This window comes from Aplidium turbinatum, chromosome 4, assembly GCF_918807975.1.
Source record: "Aplidium turbinatum chromosome 4, kaAplTurb1.1, whole genome shotgun sequence".
Taxonomy (NCBI): domain Eukaryota; kingdom Metazoa; phylum Chordata; class Ascidiacea; order Aplousobranchia; family Polyclinidae; genus Aplidium; species Aplidium turbinatum.
In genome coordinates, this window is record NC_137475.1 from 5296752 (window position 1) to 5312383 (window position 15632).

General features: G+C 37.7%; 1 protein-coding gene across 1 annotated transcript; it reads left to right on the forward strand.

The window, feature by feature from the left end:
* Positions 1-1856: 1856 nt before the first annotated feature.
* LOC145768773 (cell division control protein 6 homolog) lies at positions 1857-14183 on the forward strand. The gene is made up of 9 exons (XM_082580363.1): positions 1857-2572; positions 3392-3591; positions 6715-6887; positions 7844-7993; positions 8188-8284; positions 8617-8788; positions 9904-10103; positions 10525-10665; positions 10981-14183. Exons 1-9 carry the CDS (start codon positions 1879-1881, stop codon positions 11065-11067), a joined length of 1914 nt encoding a protein of 637 aa, XP_082436489.1. The 5' UTR covers positions 1857-1878; the 3' UTR covers positions 11068-14183.
* The last annotated feature ends 1449 nt before the right edge of the window (positions 14184-15632 follow it).

Sequence of the window (15632 nt, forward strand, 5' to 3'; positions counted from 1 at the left end):
ACTGGTAACTATATTCATTTCAAAATATAATTCTGGTCAGTACTGCAAGAAGTGATATTATCGACAATATTTTACATATTGCCTTGCCTATCGTGACAGGATGTCTGCGACCTACACCATCAGACAATTTCCCTGTCCTTGCAGGCAACCAACCACCTGAATTTCATTGCGAAGAAGCCATCCTGTCTCCTTCTCGCCGCACTACGAACCCCAACCACTTGCTCCACTCAAGTCTCTACGAGTCTGTGAGCGAGCAATTGAGCATCCTCGGCAACTGAAATCGACACCCATTTGTATGTGACGCACAACTCCTGATGAAAACCGCTGAAGACCAATCCATCAGCGCGGCTACCTGGGAGCACAACAAATGGAGCTCAGAGTGGAAGAAGAACTCCTCAAGACTCTAAAGTTTTATCTCCGACACCAGCCCCCATCCAACCGAAATGCATAATTTGCCAAAGAAGGCCTGGGTGCGGCTCAACCGCCTGCGAACTGGACTACTGGAGTCAGACTATTCCGCTCCAAAATGCACAAATGAGGGATGGCTCCATCCGCAATCTGTGAGTGTGGCAAAGAGGAACAAACCACAGACCACACCATCTGTAACTGCGCCAAATGGTATGCGTGGTCTGCTTGAACTGGATGACGAATCAATGCAATTGCTGCTCAACACCTGCTCAAGCATCTAAACCGCATCGCCACTGCCCAAGGGTGGTAAAAGACAGACCTCTTGACCCCTGGAGTAACAAAGAAGGTTTCAACGAAGAAGAATCGACAATATTGTTCTTGTTGGAATTTGGAAACAGTTTCCTGTGTTCAGTAACAACTTGCAAAAGAAACTGAAGTTGGTACTCATCTTCAGTTAAGAGTTTGTTAAAATCCTGGATTAGACTTAGAGCAACTCCTCTTTTTGCTCTGTCATCGACTGCTGAAAGTCGCTTCGCCATGTGTAAAGCTTGAATAAATGCACCATCTTCAGTCCAATGAGCAGGATCCTTTGAAAGTATAATCATTGCTTCATCTTCACCCAACAACTGAAGAAGCCATTTTGAATTAGAGGTGCAATACTGTTCTAGACCCTTATTGCTAAGAAACGCATTTACTTTGATGCTTGATCTCCTTGGTGGACGTTCTCTTGTTTCATCTAACATGGTTGCCACCATTAGCTTTTCACTTTCCACAGACAATCGAAAGTCAAACAAGGCTAGTCCAACCTTTTCTTCGGACAGATACCATAAATGCAGACCAAGCTTTTTGCATAAATCGCCTTCGCCATCCAACAAGTACGATGCATAGCACCTGAAGCTTGAAAGCAGATTCCACACTCAGGAGTTTCTCCAAGGAATATGACAAAAAACGGGCATTTTAGCTATGTATGAATGCATAAAAGTTTAGGAATACTTATTTGGTTTATTGCTTTACCAGTTTTACAGGTTAGTTTATGAACTTTGTTTATTGAATAGCTTGGGCCACAATACTTGTTTAGCACTGTTTTGTGCTAGAATACCGAAAACGGGTTTTTTCTAAACAACTGCTTTTCTACTCAAGATAGACGCAATCACTGTTCAGAAAGCAGATAGGAAATCATGCTTTCTGCACCTTTTGACACAAAAACCATATCTCTAGCTCAAGCAGTTTTTGAGATATGCAGATTTGGTATTTTGGAGGAGGGCGCAAAACTTTAGGGGGGGAGGGCCACCTCTAAATCAATTTCAAATTCAAAAATTTTTTGCAGGAGTTATTTTTTCTGACAACCTCACCTTTTAAAAGGGTGTCCCACACAAAATTTTTTCATTTTTTGCCAAATAAGAGCCACCCTAATATATAACTTTAAACTTATTGCAAGTTTTAGTCAAGAAATAGGTTTTAAATTTGTTTATGCATTTGCATTCTAATATGGAAAGAAAAATAACTCGTAGTGGAAGAATTTACTGCACACCTGACAATAAACATAAAAGCAAGTTTTATGAAAGCCAATCAAAACAAAAATCAGCAAGAAAGAAACTGGAACTACTTGATCCACCAAATGAACTGTCCGTAAGCTCTCTCACTAATGAATTGGTTCTTGAAGAAATTAATCAGCTGTCCCCATTGTCTTCTGTGAGACGGAACAAAGAAAATATTAATCCTGAAACTAAAAGTTGCTATAATCTCTCTTCTCCTCTACGCTCATTGAACTTACATTCACCACTTGCCAAGAAATGTGATGTAATTCTTCAGAATTGTCTCAATGTTAAGGTAGATAGCAAATCACCTGATCATGCAAAAAAATATATTAAATCTCCAAGAAAACGTGTCTTGAGTGAAGCAAAAAGTATTCATCAAACCCTTCTTGAAAAAGATGCAACTGTCAACAATAAACTGTGTTTGAGCCCAAGAAAGTGTTTTCCAAACACATTAAATAACTTTTTATCTCCGTCACCAAGCAAAAAACACCGTAGTGTTGAAACAAGTCCTGAGTTATTAAAGACTGAGAAAGAAAATATTTCCAATGCCACAAAAATTGAAGATGAATCGTTATCCCAAACCAAACAATGGAAAACGTTGTTTCCATCTGAACCATCTGCACAAGGTTGGTAGTTTGAATACTGTTGCAATCTCCTGTTTGTGATAGGCTAATTAATGCGGGCAACACTAAAAGGCGGAAATGCGGAAGCGTGGAAATATGCCGGGCGTGAAATGGCGTATTATCCGCAGAAGTAGCGATTTAATGCCGATGTAGAAAACGCGGAAATACGATTTTGGCGTCCATATTGTTTAACATAGCGATAACTTCATCATGAAAGAATGAAATGTTGCAACATGGAAAAAGGCGGTAATGCGATTTTTAACAACAACTCACCACCGAACCTACTTTTATGTTGAAATATCATTGAAAGATATTGTCTAGAAGCAATTGTGAGGTCATTAAATACTTTGACTGTTTTAATTCCACAGTTATTGGAGTAAATTTTGAAAATTGAAAGGAATTTATTTAAACAGGAAAAAGACGGAAATGCGATTTTTAACAACAACTCACCACCGAACATTTTTTTATGTTGAAATATCATTGAAAGATATTGTTTAGAAGCAATTGTGAGGTCATTAAATACTTTGACTGTTTTAATACCACAGTTATTGGAGTAAATTTTGAACTTTAATGGAATATATTGAAATAGGAAAAAGGGGGAAATGCGATTTTTAGCCACAACTCAATACCGAACATTTTCTTATGTTGAATTATCATTGAAAGATATTATTTAGAAGCAATTGTGAGATCATTAAATACTATGACTGTTTTAATTCTAAAGTTATTTTGGCTTATTTCCGCGTTTCTGCATTTCCGCCCTTTAGTGTCGCCCAATTAGCCTAATGCATATTTTTCTACAGTTAAAATGTCTCTTTTTTCCAGAAGATTCCTTGAGCAATTTAAAAAACGCATTGCACATATCTGTTCCTCGCCAACTTGTTGGACGTAATTCCGAAATTGATGAAATCACATTTTTCATTGAAAAATGTGTAACGTCACGTACTCCGGGAAGCTTGTATATATCGGGAGCACCAGGAACAGGAAAAACAGCTTGTCTAACAAATGTCTTGTCTAGTAAAAAGGTAGTAGTTCAAATGTGATGTCATATGAATTTTAGGATATCTTGTTTCAACTCCTATTATGCTGACTAGCCTATTCGTTTTTAGTAAATAAAAAGATCAGGCTTCTTAGTTCTCGGCAGCCTTGGCTGCTGAAAAGATGTCAAATTAACTTCCTAACTTCTGCTCCGGTAGGCCATATTTGGTCGCTGGCTTCCACAAGCCAACATTTCTCAACTGCGTTGATATTTGAAACTGTTTTTCTCCACTTGCGTTTGTTTTTGAACGTTTTTATAAACAAGGCAAAATGTTTTCCCCACCAACAAGTAATATTGCTTATAAAAGTTTTGCAAAAATGCAAAGCGTTAACTTATAAAAACTGAAAGGTTAGCTTTGCACCTACTTAGGCCACTTGGAAAGCAGTGCACTTAAATTCAGTCCTCGAAATTAGCGGCGGCACACGGCAATTGCCGTGGTAAATGCCGCCGCAAACGTCATAATGGCCATTCTGCTACGGCAATAAAAATGCCGTCGCAAAATGAGCATTTAATTCGGACAAAAATTGTTCAAAATTTCTTCCTGTTTGATTTACTCGCAGCGTGAGTTTATATCAGCAGAAACATCACACCAAGACCTCACCTCAGACTATTTTACTTGCTGTGAACACTCACACAGTCTTCAAATTAGCATATTTTTACTTCGCAAAAACGTTGACGAGGCCAAACGGCAAAAGATGAAATTGCCTCAGCAATTGCTGTGAACGTTTATTATGAAAAAATTGTACCAAAACATGTAAAACGAGAAGAGAAAAAAATAATCGAATAGTCTATCACGACCGCACTGTTTGATTTGTTGTGATGTAATAACACCAAAAGTAGCGATGAAGCGATACGCACGCTGTTACGGTGATTCACGTTATAACTCATTGGGGGGGGTGAGGGTAAAGTAAGTTAATTTTGGGTTGATTCAACGTTCGAGTCAGCACTAATCGATTTAGTTTTTCCGGCGAGTTATATCGCGTAACAACAATGCCCAATAAGAATTTTACGTTTGTTTACATTAATTTTACGTCTAGTGACGTTAAATAATCATGAAATAACGTTAATTGCTCAATCAGGTACCGATTACAAATCAATAGCTCCCTGCGAGAAGATTGCCTCGATTTACGTATACAGTACACTAACATAATTTCGACACAATTAGGATACTGCGAGCAACACAAAGTCTGTTGGATAAAGAACTAGTCAGAATCGGAATCATCGGAGGATGAGGTTGTCGCGTCGTCACTGGAATACTTGAAGACGCAAAACTGCCCGTTCATGAACGCGCGATGCCATATGATCGGAAGCATTACTTTTCTTTATTGCCGAAGAACCATTTATCCAATTTTGTACCACTTTTTATATTCGCAACAACACCGGTCAAAAATAAGCATTCGATGAAAGAATAACTTTTGTAATTAAGCCAGTATTTATAAGGTTGTAAACTTTTTACAGTTCACAAGAGCATTGTCAGCGCATAAACTAGCATGCGTGATGCTCTGGGCTACCGCCGTGTGACACACGATGAAGAAGAAGCGCATAAAATTTCGTTTGATTAAAGCATACGGCAATTGCCGCCGCAATGCAAAGTTTGTTGATTTGGCGACGGCAATGTTTTTGCCGTCGTAGATGGAAGCTAATTTCGAGGGCTGAAATTTCATAATCGTTTTCATAAACAAGGCAAAATGTTTCACGCGCCAACAAGAAATATTGCTTAGCAAAAGTTTTGCAAAAATGCTAAGCGTTAACCTATAAAAACTTAACTCTTTCGCAACCACCGAGTTCACGACGTTTAATCTAAATAACCAGACATTTTTCACAAAAACCTGTTGTGTTTACGCCGTAATAATATCTCATGTGATCGACATAGACGCACAATCTTGACATTAAATGAAAGCATACATCTTCAGCTACCCAAAGATGCAAAGCTTTGCAATAAAATTTTAAACATTCAATGTACAATTAGCAACTTGCCAAACGGTATTTTTTCTAATTTCTAAAAAAAATAAAAATTGGCAGAAAAATATACTTCATTATAATCTTTACTACCCAAGCATGATACAATAATATGAAAATATATGTAGTTTAATCGAATGCCAAAACAATTCTGCACATGAGAAAAATTTTACTTCGTTTCTGCGCGCAATGCTTTTAGGAGATACAGCAGAATGAATACGGACAGGTAAAGATTATGGATGGATCTGCCATCATTTACATTTTTTTTGCTTGAAACACCTTTTAACCTTTGGACGTATGGATACGTCCTTGGTCATATGGCAAAAACCTCAAGACGTGTGTATACGTCCGTGGTCGCGAAAGAGTTAAAGGTTAGCTTTGCACCTACTTAGGCCACTTGGAAAGCAGTGCACTTAAATTTCATAAACAAGGCAAAATGTTTCACGCGCCAACAAGAAATATTGCTTATAAAAATTTTGCAAAAATGCTAAGCGTTAACCTATAAAAACTTAAAGGTTAGCTTTACACCTACTTAGGCCACTTGGAAAGCAGTGCACTTAAGTACAAATGTATTTCAGGGCCTTGTTTGAGTTGGTTACCTGAATGATCATGAAAGGACGATATTAATTATTAGGTTTTTAAAAACACAGATTTTTTTGTTATTTTGGCTGTTGAGCGCAAGAATTTGTCTGCCAGGAAAGAGCTCTGGTAGCCCATGCATAGTTGACAAAAAAATAAAGGAGTTTAGAGGCCTGAGAGAGGGTCTGCTACTATTCGGTGAGTCCGATTCGGTGAGTCTGATTCGGTGAGTTCCTAACCTCTAACCCCTAACCCTAAACCCCTAACCCTAAAACGGCAATGATAATTAGGCTACGGTACCCGATAATTTAAAAAAAAAAATTGAAAAAATCCCCCGTTAAGGGATCGGACTCACCGAATCGGACTCACCGAATCGGACTCACCGAAACGGGCCATTCCGCCTGAGAGATATAGGTTACTTTTGCAGCTTCCAAGACAAAACTATCTCAATTAGTTTCACACCCCTAGAGATGTGTTAGCAATAGGGGAAGAAATAATTTCATTCTATCTGTTCAATGAATAGTTCAATCATAAATTGTAATTTTATAACATTCTTTGTTCTTTTTTGCAGATTTTCGACGTTATTCCAAAGCAAGTTATTATCAACTGCATGACATTACGTACTTCACAAAAAATCTATGAGCGCATTGCTACTGAAATGGGTGCAACACGCAGTGAATCTAAGAATCACCGACTTGCATTAAAATATGTAGAAGAGCATCTTATTAAAGATGGCCCCATGATGTATGTTCCTTTTATTTGATGATAGATTTAAGTATGATGAGTAGTCGTATGAAACCTATGCAGAAATTATAATGAGAAGTAGAAAAAGTGTAAAATGAAAAATGTTTCTGTGCCACCAAATTACATTGCTCAAACAAGACGTGCAGCAAATGTTATAATCAACCTTCAGTAGTGGAAGTGCTGCAGTATCTTTCAGAGCATTTTTGTGTCTTGTAGCTTTGCTTTTTGGTATGTTTGTAAAAGGACAGTTTTTAACTTTTTATACAGTCACATGATGTTTAGCCGAAACTCCTGTTTGTAATTTATCAGTTAGTGGAACGATTCTTTAACAGATCCAAAAATTCAAATACGTCGGCACTATGGTGAATTGGGATGCAAGGGACGAAACAGAACTCAACATGAGAACAGCCCAAGCAAAGACAAACTTTCAAGAAATAAAACCAATTCTTTGCAATAAAAATATCTGCTTTAAGACAACGTTTAAATTTTTAAATTGCTATATTTATGCTGTCATCCAACACAACTCTGAAACCTGGAATATATCTCAACAAAAATAGCTGAAAAAATTATTGCATTGAGATGTGGTGCTTCTGTAGAATGCAACGTATTTCATGGCTTGCAAAGAAGACAAACAAAGAAATTTTACAATTGTAATCTAAACGAGATCTTTGTTTAAAAATACTAAAACATGACACAACTGTATACATTTCGCGGCCATGTAATAAGACGGTACGCGACATTTGGGCGAGCCCAACTGGGCGAAGGTAGCGAAAGTTTAGCCGTTCGAAACGGTGGTGACCTATATAGTTTATCTAGTTGCGTCACAGTTTATCGTAGAGCTTAATACTGGAATACTTGGTTTAATTATTCATCCGAGGCCGTCAATGCTTGGTTCGGCAAGGCAATTGAAGAAGAAGGTATTTAATATTTTTTGTTAATGGTACTGACATTTACAGCTTGTTGTTCTTGGATGAAATGGATCAATTGGATAGCAAGCATCAAGAAGTGTTGTACACAATGTTTGGCTGGTCATCCCTCACCAATTCTAGAATTGTTCTAATAGGAATTGCCAATTCACTTGATCTCACAGATAGAATTCTTCCAAGGTGATTTAAGATTGTTTTGTATTACATTTTAAAAAAGACGTCATACTGTATTTGCTACACTACATACCAGATATGCTATTATTTTTCTCCGTTTTATACATAAAGGCTTGTTGCATTTTGCAAAGAATCAGTGCTATTTGGGTATGAGGTTTGCATACAGAAGCAAATATTGTCAATTATATACGTATTTTTAGGTTGCAAGCAAATATTTCTTGTAAGCCACAGCTGCTCAATTTCAAGCCTTACAACAAAGATCAACTGGTAGACATTTTGCAAGCTCGAGTCCAGCAGGTACATTTCATTTTTGATTTTTCATTTCATTTGTAACCCAAAAACGTCAATGTATAATATTATACTGTTCTGAATTTAAATCATGCGTTGACTGACTGACAGTCGTGCTGACTGACGAAACGTCGGTAATGAAAGCTAGGTATCATCCTTAACATCATGTAGTGTAGCCTAGTAGCCTGTAGTCACCAGAAGAACGCAAGTCACTTTATTTATTAATGCCTTCATTGAGTTAACAGTTAGTGTTTTGCTATATTTATCAAACTTGGTTTGTCTGGAGTTGATGTTAGTACTTGGGTAGTACTGTAGTGTATATGCTCAAATTTGATTTTTAGACTTCTGGGAATGTGGATGAGAAGCATGCCGTCATTGATTCTGTAGCGATGCAGTTTTGCGCCAGAAAGGTGGCAGCTATGTCTGGTGATGCACGAAAAGCCTTGGATGTTTGCAGACGAGCAGTGGAGATCATGGAAGTGAATTCTACAAAGAACTCACAACAGAACAAAGGTATAAATATGTTACATTTATATAGCTAACTTGCATGCAGTTATACATCACTATTAATGACATATTTATTGGGCGTATTATTAGCTTCCTCAACTAGTAAAGGTCTGTTTCAGTGGACGCTTGAGAAAATTTAATAAATTTTGAAACAATGTATGGAAGATGCATGAAATGGATTCGAGATTTGTGTGAAGTGTGCAAAGTTTGGAATAGATTTTGCTTTAAATCAGTGGTTCCCAACCTTTTTTGTTGCGTTCCTCCCTTTGCCTATTTTGGAACTATTCATTCCTCCCCATATTACTAAAAACAAAAAAGGGAGTCCTAAATTTTAGAAACCCTAGAATTTTAATTAAAATGGTTTCTCTACAATTCCCCCAGATTGTAATAGACACCATTATGTTAGGGTTCTAAGACTCTTTCCTCATTCCGATCGGAAGTAAAAACGGGATCAGGGACCGCACAGCCGGCGGTCTATAAAAATTACCGGATAAGCCAGTTTTTGGTTTGGCTTTCTCAAAACCATCGTGTCGATCATCCTCATTCTGCGCGAGCGGAACCCAAGGTATGTGAAAGTTTTTTAGTGGGGTGTTGGCCAGTGGCGTGTTGGCCAGTGGCGTAGCTAGAAATGTTTTTTTGTGGGGGACCAAATATTTGATGGATTGAAGAGAACGACAAAGTGTTTGATTAAAGACATCGCTACCTCATGTGCAGTGGCGTATCCTGGTGGGTTAAGCAAGGGAAGCAATAAAAGTGGTGGGGGGTTAGAGCGTGCCAAAGGCACGCGTATTCTAGGGGGGTCCGGGGGAATGCTCCCCCGGAAAAATTTTGCAAAATTACACTAAAATAATGGATTATAGCGCTTTCTGGAAACACTTTTAGGGTAATATTTGTATGAAATTTATTAGCAAATAAACAGCTATTAACTTATTAAAGGTAGCTCTTGCACACGAACGGGCAATAACTGAAATTCCTCCCCTGAACTCATGAAATTCCTCCCTGGGGAGGAATTCCTCCCCGGTTGGGAACCACTGCTTTAAATGAAACGAAAAACCCAAGCACAACTCAACAAGCTGCTTGGCTGTTTATATACTTATTAAATCTAAACAAAATTATTGCAGATGCATCATTAAAATCAAGGAAAGTTGGCATAAAACAGATTTCTGATGTCATTGCCGACGTATATGAGTCTTCAAGTGTTTGTAATCGTGGTGGCAATGACGACACTGAAGAAACGTTTCCTCTTCAGCAGAAGCTATTGATTTGCGCATTAATTTTGCTATGCAAAAAGACCAAATGCAAAGATGCCGCATTGGGAAAGGTGAATATTCCCAGTCAGCAAAGCCCGTCCTGTTTACATTAACTTAACGCCTGCAAACGTTGAATCAATGTAAAAAGGACGAATATTGCTGTCTGTTTATCAAAAACAACAAACTACTTTTAAACCACTGTGGTGGCGGCAATGCTTTTGCAATTCAACTATTGTTTAAATCTCATGGCAAAAATCACATCTTTTCATCTCGCTATTGACCACGTTACAGAAGCACAAACTAGTCTTACTGAGCATATGAATGTTGTAGTGTGGTGAATGTAATAAGACCTATTCATTTGCTTGTGTCTATTTATTGCTTCACAACCTTCTATTGATTTGAAGAAGGATTTGTAGCGTAGCTAAGATTGAATCAAATTAGTTTGACCATAAGCAATTGATTTATCCGGTATCTGATGACTTCTTGTTTCAGCTTCATGAGGCGTACACTAAAATATGCAAAAAACGTCTGGTTCCATCCGTCTGCCAGTCCGAGTTCGTGTCCCTATGTGACCTTGTTGAAGTCCGTGGCATTATCTCTGTGAAAAGGCTAAAGGAAATGAGACAAAGCAAGGTAAAAGCTGGTCTGCAACAGTTGCTCACAAATACACAAAATACAACTTTTGTTTAATATATGATGTGTTTTTAAAGAAAATTTGTAGGTATTGTAAAAAGGTTATTGTAGATAGGTACTAAGATGGCATGACTAATTGCGTTCAAATGAAAACATTGGACAGTACTTGACGAATGAGTGGATAACAGCAACAAAACACTTCAATGTTTTTTGCATGTTTTCTATCTGGTACGCAATAGACAAAATGTTGGCACTGATTTCAACACTAACTATTGCTTTGTATTTCAACTTCAATCGCAACTTTTTCATTTTCAGATTAAGCTCAATATTCAAGAAAATGACGTTGAATTTGCGTTTCAAGGAAAAGCTCTGCTGGACTCTGTATTACGGGGTGGGTTGTAGCATTGCCACTCGTAATCCATGGCTGGAGTTGCACAAAGTTGTAGTTTTGGCAGTCGCTCTCCATATTTTATCAAACTTTGTGTGATCTTCCGCAATTTAGATGATTCTTTGTGCAGCCAGCGTTCTTGGTGCTGAAGTTGATTACATGAAGATGTGGGGGCTGCACCTAAAATTTAAGAATGCTTCACCAAAGCTACAGTTTCACCTTCATAAACTGCACAAGTTTTACTTTTACGAACTATGCGTTTGACCTTTTACTTTGTCAACGTCAACTAACAGAATGACCATACTCTTGTTTGAAACTGTTTTATGCTAGGTGTTTTTGTAAAGTTATCGCTGTTGACTGCCGTTTTTACTCATCGTACTACGTACTGCTAATTGTTTTACGTTTCACGCTTTCAAACGTTTGCTATTTTATGGTGTTTTACCTTGAATTGTGCCAAGCTTGTAGGGCTGAATACAGGCTTGTGACGAATTTTGCACTGCACATTGCACAGGTATATACTATAGCTATCAGGGGTTATTGAACGTTGCCTTAGAAATGAGTGCGAATACATGTATTTTTGCAATAGGGTTCGGTGAAGTATAGTTGGGCTACAAGCATGCATCTTACCACTGGCATGATGCAGCATTCAGCGTGTTGAATATGTAAATCTACTTACAAAACAATCTTTATCAGTTTCGCTTAACACACAGTATTTTCTGTGTCTCAAAACGTTTTGCCAATTCAACTGCTGTCTATATTCATGTATCATTGTAAATCGTTGGTAGATTCCAGTTGGGTTCATATTGAAAATACCTTAATCGTTTTTTGCTATCTGTACCCAGCAAGGATCTTGCATAACCTGACATCATGACATGTTACACTAAATAACGCCCAATTGTTACTGAGGAGAGGGTAAAAACAATTTCTCAGTGTTTTAAATGCCCTACCCTTAAAGTGCAAATTTTTTGCTAATAATTCGCTTTTGTTCTCATAAATGTTGCAAGTTGAACATATATTTACAGTGGCGCACGCAGGATATTGTAGCAATCAATCCAATTCGACTTTTTTTGATAAAGAGTGACACTTTAATATCTTCCAGCCTGTCAAATTATGAAGTATTTAAAAAAAATGGAAATGTGGAGTGATGACCCAATGTCCACCCCTCCATATGCCACTTTATATTTGGATGTTTATATTGTTTATGTCATTGGTTCTCAACCTTTTTTCTTTCGTGGCCCATTTTCGTTGCACAAAAATTCTTATGGCCTATTAATTCTTTATGCAAGAAAAAAACTGCAAAATAGATTTAAAAACAAAAAAAAAACAGCAGAAAATGTTCCAAAACAGATTATACCGTCCATCAATGAGATGCGTGCTCCTGAACGTTATTGACCAACTTGTAGTTACAGTGGTTCTCAACATTAATGCCGTAATTCCTTCTTTGAAAGACACAACTATTGTCAATTTCTCCCCACAATAATTCACAAAAAAAAATACTAAAAACAGATCTGCATTCTGCACAAATTTCAGTAGGCTACCGCTTTCAGTTAGGCTATGACTTGATGGTAATCACAAAGTGGTCTATTACATCCTAAAGTAATGTAAAAACTCGACGTTGATCTAAAACTATGTGCTCACTCATAAATAAATTAATCATTTTAATAGATTACTTAGATAAATTTACATTTGATTTACATTTCTTACCAATTCCTTTCAACACGATTATTCCTCCCTTTAAGTTAAAAATTTCTCCTTGCGGAGCCAAGTGACTCCCTATAAGAACCACACTGTTGTAGTTGCTTAAAATCAACGTTCGTATATTATGCAACAGACGGCATTGATTACACCACGTCACCAAAATTATTATTTCAATAATTAGAATGGAAATTAGCATTCTGCAACAAACTACAGCAGCACCATTCATTGTTGCTGCAATGCTGCAATCAAAACAATTAAACAAAACACACATGTGTAAAATTAACTATAGTAACACAAATGAAACTAAATTTTTCACTAACTCTGGCAAATTTTTAAATAGGTCTGTGGCCCACCTCAAAATCTTTCCATGGCCCACCGGTTGAGAACCGCTGGTTTATGTAAACAAACATTTGTTACTACAATTAAGCCATCTATGGACGGTGTGGAAAAATCAGAGATTTCTAAAAAAAAAATGTTTTTTCAAAAATAGCCACAATACAAAAAAATCGACATGAATGAACAGTTGTGGTAATCCATTTTTAATCCCGTGATGTCCCCGTTACCGAACAATGTATTATTTTTTATGTTGTTTTTACATTGGCCAATGTAATTTTATGAACCTTGTAGATTTCTACATCTTATGCTTTTATTCTGAAATTGAAAGTTTTTAAAATAAGTGTATTTTCACTATTTTGCTACAAGATTACACAATCCACAAGATTGATATTTGTTAAAGTTGTCTAACATTTTCGCATGGTTGTGTAATATTTCACAAAATTTTTAAGCAACTTGTAAAGAAAAAAAATAGGCTTGTCAGTTGCAACATAATATTTGAACTTAACCAGTGGCGAATACAAGATTTTGCAACGGAGGGAGACATTCGATTCAATGTGATATTTTTTGAAAAAGAGTAGCGCCTTAATATCTTCTACCAGCACTAGGACATCTGGAGGGAGGCCATGGCCCAATGCCTCCTCTACGTACGCTACTGGGCTTGGCCGTTTCTCAATTATCGAGTATACAAAAACAATGTTTTTCGTTGTGTACCCTTAAAATTGTGTTTCATTGTTCTTAGTGCCATTTTGTATTTAATAATTTTAACGAACAACGTAATTGAGTTTGTGTTGTGGCAGTAGTTTGCATGCACTGTTCAGAAAAACGGGAAGTGTTGCATCTGAGCCTATGCTTGGTGGATGAAGATTTAGATTGAGTGGATTGGAAGACAAATAGACCAATCTTTTTTTCCGCCTCCAAGCGTGGCATGAAGTGATCAATCAGGCATCGAACTGACGTCCTTCTGAACGACATACGGACGTTTTCGCCGCTCAACTGATAGGCTCCACATGGCAGGGCTTGATTGTACTATTTTGTATAAAACAACGACGCCGTTCTAATGGCATATTTTAATGGGACTTGACAATAAATAGGCTAATTGGAAATGCTGGTAACTTCTAAACGACAGTGTCATCGCTCATACCTTCCGTTATAAAAGGTAGCCACTTTAACAAGTCGAAATTCTGCCACTAAACTTGACTAGAATGAAACCGCCAACCAATCATAAGCTACGGTTTAAGTGACATAAAAAATGGCGAAAAGAAGATGATAGAAAGCAAATTAAGTGATGTTTTTTTTGTCAGCTGGTTGGCTTAGGGTTAGGGCTAGAAAGTAGTCATTTCATTGACGCGGGTTAACGACGTAGATTAAAGCATTTAATATGTTTTGGATTGCACTGTCAAAGCAATTAGCAATGTTGTTCTATAGACTAAGCCAATATGAAATACATAGCCCAGTCCACCTACCCCACCCCAGGTATGCCAATGTAGCATAGTGTTCTGTAAGCCTATTATAGTGTGAAAGAAATGGATAAAGTCTAAACTAAAACCATACTAGGATATCAATGGCCGGGGGTTGGGGTTACAACCCCCCTTTGGCACGCGTGTGACGTCACGATATTGAGAATGATGCTTACAGTCTAAAAAAAACTTGCCTAATTTTAAACAAAACTGCAAGAGCGAGTTGTGCCAATACCAAACATCTCAGCCAGGAATTAGCAACAAGAAAACATAGAGACTTCGCTTTATTTCCGAAAATGCCGAAGAAAACATGATCTCATCCTTTTGCTATGCCACCTGACAGCACCATTTTACAGGAATATTTATACCCACATTTTTGTTGGAAATGCTCTCTCACAATGCACCAAATTCAAAGACATTTTTAAAAATTATCTGGGGGAGGCCCCCCAGACTCCCCGCCGCTGGGTGTCGTCTTAGGCGAAAACGCCGTTGAGCTTCGCCCGCCGGTCGTCAAACTCCCCCCCTTTCAAAATTCCTGGCTACGCTACTGTCAATGCCCCCCCCCCCCCTTCAGAAAATCTTGCGTACGCCACTGCCTATGACTGTTACATAGCCTAGGCCTACATATGTTCATTAAAGAACCAAATGATTTTGACACAAACCTCTCAACAGGTAGAAGACATTCGTACGTGCGAGTCTGAAGAAGACAATTATGCATCAAGTTCGAACCACACAATCGAGAGTAGGCTACTGCTCCAATATATAGAAACATTTTTGAAGCATTGATGACCCCATTCGAAGATGTTTAGCTTTCCTTGCGGTTTCTTTTGCGCTTTTGTGATGTGTCACGATTTCTTTCTATCTCTTACCAGGAAAAAGACTTGGAAAGGTTCAATGACGTATTTTAATGGGTTATAACCGAAAAGCAGTCAATTAAAGGTCGAAAGGTTCCACTAGTGAAATGATAATCTAACTTCTTGAAGGACTTTTAACGAACGGCTTCTCAAATAACTCTAATTTCGAACACAATTTATATCAGCACCAGTTCTCATCTACTTGTATTCGATTTCTTCAACTCTCAATCAACA

Excerpts from the sequence above, each read along its gene's own strand:
- LOC145768773 (XM_082580363.1), top strand. The coding sequence starts at position 1,879 with ATGCATTTGCATTCTAATATGGAAAGAAAAATAACTCGTAGTGGAAGA. Across the intron at positions 6,888-7,843 it reads ATTAAAGATGGCCCCATGAT|CTTGTTGTTCTTGGATGAAA; the intron begins GTATGTTCCTTT and ends TGACATTTACAG. Across the intron at positions 10,666-10,980 it reads AGGAAATGAGACAAAGCAAG|ATTAAGCTCAATATTCAAGA; the intron begins GTAAAAGCTGGT and ends TTTCATTTTCAG.